The following is a 5,387-nucleotide window of genomic DNA, read 5'->3' as shown; positions in this document are numbered from 1 at the left end:
GGCAAGGATGAACTTCAATGACCAGGGCTCGTATTCCTCTAGCGCAACGCTGGAAGGATGGCCGTCCTTGAGATGTGCCACGAGGGTCCCCGGTGGGTTCAACTGGGTTGCACGACATGGGAAAGCTTGAGTGCCAAGAGAGCCACCATGATCGGATCGCTCTCTTTTATCAGATCGGGGGAGCCGCTTTCCTCGAGCGGCCCTGGTGATGCAACTCGTTCACGACGACACTTCCGGACACACACTCGTTCGCCGTGCCAAGACACGGCATCATGTCCAGAATGGCGGTGCTCACGGCCGCGGCCATGATGCTGTCGACCTTCGTCGGCAGTGTCACCGGCCTGGCGGATACCGACACCATCACTTGGGGTGGAGATAATTCCAGGGCAGGGTATCAGACGTAAGTAATAGGATGGGTTGATGTTGACCCAGCTTGTGGTCCGTGTTGTTGTCGATCGTCTAATGGAGGATTCAGAAACCATAATATGGACCCGGAGGTCGTCGCAAGCGACCAGTTTGCGCAACTGTTCAAGACTCGGCTCCCGGGCAGCTACAACGGTGCTAACGAGCAGATCTTCTCTCAACCGCTGGTGTACACCCCAAGCGGAGGAGACGGGACACAGTATGTATACTTTGCCACGACACAGAACAATGTCTACAAGCTGGACGCGAAGACCGGCGAGATCGTGGCCTCAAGGAATCTACATATTCCCTTCCTGACTGCTGATTTGGATGGTTGTGTCGACATTAACCCTCTCGTGGGAGTCACTTCTACTGGAGTTATCGACCCGGACACAGACACTCTTTATCTCACATCCAAGACCTACGAGAATCAAGAGGGTGGCACCGCGGCTCAAGGCCGACCTGCTGGACGATACTACTTCCATGCTATTGATGTCAACGATCTTACAGAGCGCGAGAACTTCCCCGTCGACCTTGAAGGAACTGTCGCCCGAAATAACCCTATCCGAAGCTTCAATGGCGGTATCCATCACCAGCGACCAGCTCTGCTGCACTCAGGCCAGTACATCTACGCTGGCTTTGCATCACACTGCGTCCAATATAACTTTACTGGTTGGATCATGGGCTGGGATAAGACAACTGGAGCCATTGTCGAGCGTTGGGCCACGGAAGGTCAGGGTGTCCCCAACACCACTCCTGGTGGCGGTGTGTGGATGTCGGGCGGTGGTCTGGCTTCCGATGATGCTGGCTCAATGTATTTCGCAACCGGAAACGGCTATGCTTCACAGCTTGCGGACGTTCCTGTGAACGGCCGCGACCCACCGACATCTCTCGAAGAGGCGGCAGTGCACATGACAATCAACGATGACGGTAGTTTGACAATTGTCGACTTCTTTATGCCGTATGAGAAACAAGCCCTCGATGGTGCCGATAAAGATCTTGGAACCAGCCCCTTGGAGATCCTTCCCAGCGAGTTCGCCTGCGGAGAGTACACACGTATTGGCGTGGTTACTGGTAAGAGCGGAAAAACATACTGGATCAACCTTGACGATATGGGCGGATATAAGAACGGCGCAAACGCTCAAGATGCTGTGATACAAACTTATCAGAATGAGAACTCTGTCTATGCTGGTGCCGGTGTTTATCCGCTGGAGGGTGGGTACATCTACATCAATGGTAAGTGACATTCTTCGGCATACTATTGAACATACTCTTACGGCAAAACAGTCATCAATTATCCAAGCCACGTATTCCAATTCTCTTGCACTAATGGCGTGCCTTCCTTCACCAAGGTAGCGGACAGCCCTGCAAGCAATGCTGGCATTCTTGGTGTCAGCCATGGTACTGTCACATCCCTAGATGGTCAAGCTGGAACAGGTCTTGTGTGGACCACTGATGTACAGGGAGACAACCTGCGCATTTACAAGGCAATTCCTGAGAATGGTTATATGACATTGATCAAATCTTTCTCCGTCCCCGGCACCACCAAGTTCACGCGTGCCGTCTTTGGAGATGGTATTGTGTACCAGGGCACAACCCAAGGCTATGTTTATGGTTTCGGTGCGCCGACCAACTCACCTCTGAACTGCACCACTCCGATCGACTTTGGAACTTCAGATATCGACACAGCTACTGCTGAGACAACAATTACATGTACGGCCAAGATTGGTGTTACGGTTACCGCTGTTGATCTGAACTCCACCGACTTTGGGGTCTCCAGCCTGCCGACTGTTCCGCTTACATTGGCAGCTGGTGCCGGTTTCAGCTTCAAAGGCTACTTCGACCCCAGCACCATTGGCTTGCTCTCCGATAGCGTTGTCATTGATACTACGAACACCGAGTCTGGCTATAGTGTCGTCACGAATGTCCGCTTGACTGGTACCGGCCAGAGCGAGGACCCTCTTCTTGCGATCTCCCCTACGACATTGACATTTAGTAAGGTCATCACTGGGTCATCTGACAGTGGAACTGACCAGTCTGTTCTGTTCACGAATCAAGGTAACAATGATTTGACCATCTCAAGCATACAGTACTCAACAACTGGCTTCACTGGCCCGTTCGTTGATCCAACGACAACTTCGGATGGACCTCAAGTCGGGTCGTTCACTTTCAAGAATCTCCCTGCCACAATTGCCGCAAACACTGATTCGACTGTCACTGTCAACTTCAATCCTACCGAGGATGGAAATTCCACAGTCTATGTTGTGGTTGAATCGGATGGCGGAAAAAAGAACCTAACAGTTACAGGTTCATCTGGCCCAGCGCCCGTTGCCAAACTTGAATTCCAGACCCCTGACGGTACTGGCTGGGTGACTTATGAGTCCGGCACGAACTTCACTTTCGGCAATGTCACCGAGAACACGACCCGATCTCTTAAGTTGCGTCTGACCAATGCCGGTGGAGACAATGCCGTCACGCTTTCAGTTACTGTCTCGAAGCCTCCTTTTGGCGTGAGTGGCATTATTGGTGCCGCCAACCAAGTCGACCTCGCCGAAGGAACTGAGCTCGGCCCCGGTGAGAGCGCGACCGCTACTTTGTACTGCTCTGTGCCCAAGTCGCAATGGAACGTCGATCCTTATCTTGGTACCGCTCAATGGACGATGAACACCAATGATCCCGACTTCAGCAAGCAGTACATGCAATTCGCTTGCACGGCTGTATCTGAGCAGGCACCTCCACTCCGGGCTGATGGCCAGGGTGAGTACCGCTACATTGGCTGCTACAAGGAGAACAACCCCGGCCGTCAGCTTACAACGCAGCTATACGGCGACGATGCGAACACCAATGCCATGTGTATTGCTGCTTGCGCTGATGCCGGATATGCTTACTGTGGTACCCAATATCAAAGAGAGTGCTGGGGTGGAAACACAATCCCAACTCTTGAGGTCGATGACGATGACTGCAACTATGCATGCTCTGGCGATATCAACCAAGTCTGCGGAGGCAATGGCGTTGGTGATGATGCTGGAGGTGCTTTCATCTCACTGTTTGCGACAGATGATGCTCCAACTGGGGGCGGAGATGGCGACGGAGCCGGCGATGGTGATGGCTCCGGCTCTGGTTCCACCCTTGTTACCAACCCGGGTGTCGATGGCTTCTTCAGCTACGGATGTTACGCCGAGCCTAGTGGTGGCAGAGCATTGTCTTCTCTCGTCACGACTGAAAACAAGACTGTCGCATCTTGTGTCGAGGCATGCTCCTCTTACAAGTATCTCGGTCTAGAGTATGGTGGCGAGGTGAGTTATCCGTTGCCGTCGAAAAGATACAACATACTAACATGAAAATAGTGCTGGTGTGGAAACACTCTCAACTCCAAGGCCACACAGGTGAACCTGACCGACTGCAACATGGCTTGCACAGGCAATACTACAGAATACTGTGGTGGCAGCTCCCGACTGAACCTTTACGCGAAGAACGGTACGACTCCTGGCGGCTCAACTGGCCCTACAAACAAGGCTGCTGTCGGCAGTTATGGATTCCAGGGCTGCTACACAGAGGCTACTAGCAGTCGCGCCTTGTCTAGCAGCAGCTATGCAGATGATTCCATGACTCTAGAGTCTTGCGCTGCGTTCTGTGATGGTTACACATACTTCGGAGCCGAGTACGGACGTGAATGTAAGTTGACCTGCCTTCGATAAATGAGATATTATCTGACCATTCCCAATAGGCTACTGTGGGAATGTTATCAACAATGGAAGCGTTCTTGCGGACGATACTTCGGATTGCGACTTCCTCTGTGCGGGAGACGACTCGGAGTACTGCGGTGGCAGTTCGAGACTGAACCTCTACAAGTTGGGAGACTCATCCCCATCATCCGCTGTTTCTTCTGCTCAATCAACAGCCACCGCCGCCGCCACCAGTACACCAAGCCAGGTTATCAGTAGCACTGAGAACCTCGCCACGAGCACTATTCTGTCATCCAGTCAGGTTGCATCGTCAAGCGAAGCTCCGTCATTGAGTGTAGCTTCATCAACGAGCGAAGCTTCAACATCTAGTCCAGCCTCATCATCCATCGCTTCCTCAACTCAAATCGGTCTTGCTGCTCCCAGCCCGTCGGCTATATCAGCATCATCAACTCAACAATCCTCAAGCGTGGTGCCTTCTTCAATAGTCTCCATTGCATCTTCAAGTGTAATCTCATCAACATCATTATCATCGTCACTCGTTATAACCTCGAGCTCTATAGCTCCGTCGCTCTCTTCCACAAGCTCCGTTGCGGTTCCTTCGAGCTCTGCGACTCCATCACTCTTTTCTACGAGTTCTATCGTGGTATCGACTTCTAGCTCCCTGGCTCCGTCGTTGTCTTCGACGAGCTCTACCTCGGCGCCATCTCCGACTTCCCTTACGTCTCTGGTCGCCTCTTCAAGCGTACTGTCATCATCCACGGTTGCGTCCTCTTCATCATCCACCTCCGCTGCTGCATCTGTCTACACCGGTCCGCCCGTGTTTTCCGACGGCAACGTCAACTTCACCTTCTACTCGTGTGTATCAGAGCCATCTTCGGGACGTCTTCTACCGAACCTTGTCTCCGACGACACCAAGAGCGCGACTATCGAGTCGTGCCTGGCAGTGTGCTGGATGTACAACTATGCCGGTATTGAGTATGGCAGTGAATGTTGGTGCGGAAACACGCTCAACTGGGCGGGCAACTCCGGTGCCACTCCGGGTGCCAATGTCAGCGGTTCTGACTGCAGCTTCACTTGCCCGGGTAACTCGAGCGAGTACTGCGGTGCGGGTGTGAGATTGAGCATGTATGCCAAAAGGGGCATGGCGACGCTTCCGGTATGAATCTAGATTGGAAAAGTTGGGCTCGCGACTCGAGTTCCTTGCTTAGATCGTAATATATAATATCAGTTCGTCACATTGAATCATCAAATGTTCCATGCAGTACGATGGTGTGAGAAATTAAAAGTGGCTCCATCAGA

General features: G+C 52.5%; 1 protein-coding gene across 1 annotated transcript; it reads left to right on the top strand.

The window, feature by feature from the left end:
• Positions 1-281: 281 nt before the first annotated feature.
• Positions 282-4,745, top strand: UCRPA7_5206 (putative wsc domain-containing protein; the record flags this gene model as incomplete). The annotated part of the gene is made up of 6 exons (XM_007917753.1): positions 282-400; positions 476-1,638; positions 1,690-3,698; positions 3,750-4,077; positions 4,130-4,281; positions 4,512-4,745. 6 exons carry the CDS (start codon positions 282-284, stop codon positions 4,743-4,745), a joined length of 4,005 nt encoding a protein of 1,334 aa, XP_007915944.1.
• Between the last annotated feature and the right edge of the window lie 642 nt (positions 4,746-5,387).

This window comes from Phaeoacremonium minimum (genome assembly GCF_000392275.1).
Source record: "Phaeoacremonium minimum UCRPA7 unplaced genomic scaffold PA7_03_scaffold_408, whole genome shotgun sequence".
NCBI classification, from domain to species: domain Eukaryota; kingdom Fungi; phylum Ascomycota; class Sordariomycetes; order Togniniales; family Togniniaceae; genus Phaeoacremonium; species Phaeoacremonium minimum.
The sequence above is the reverse complement of the archived record's forward strand: the minus strand, read 5'-3'. Positions and strand labels throughout refer to the sequence as shown.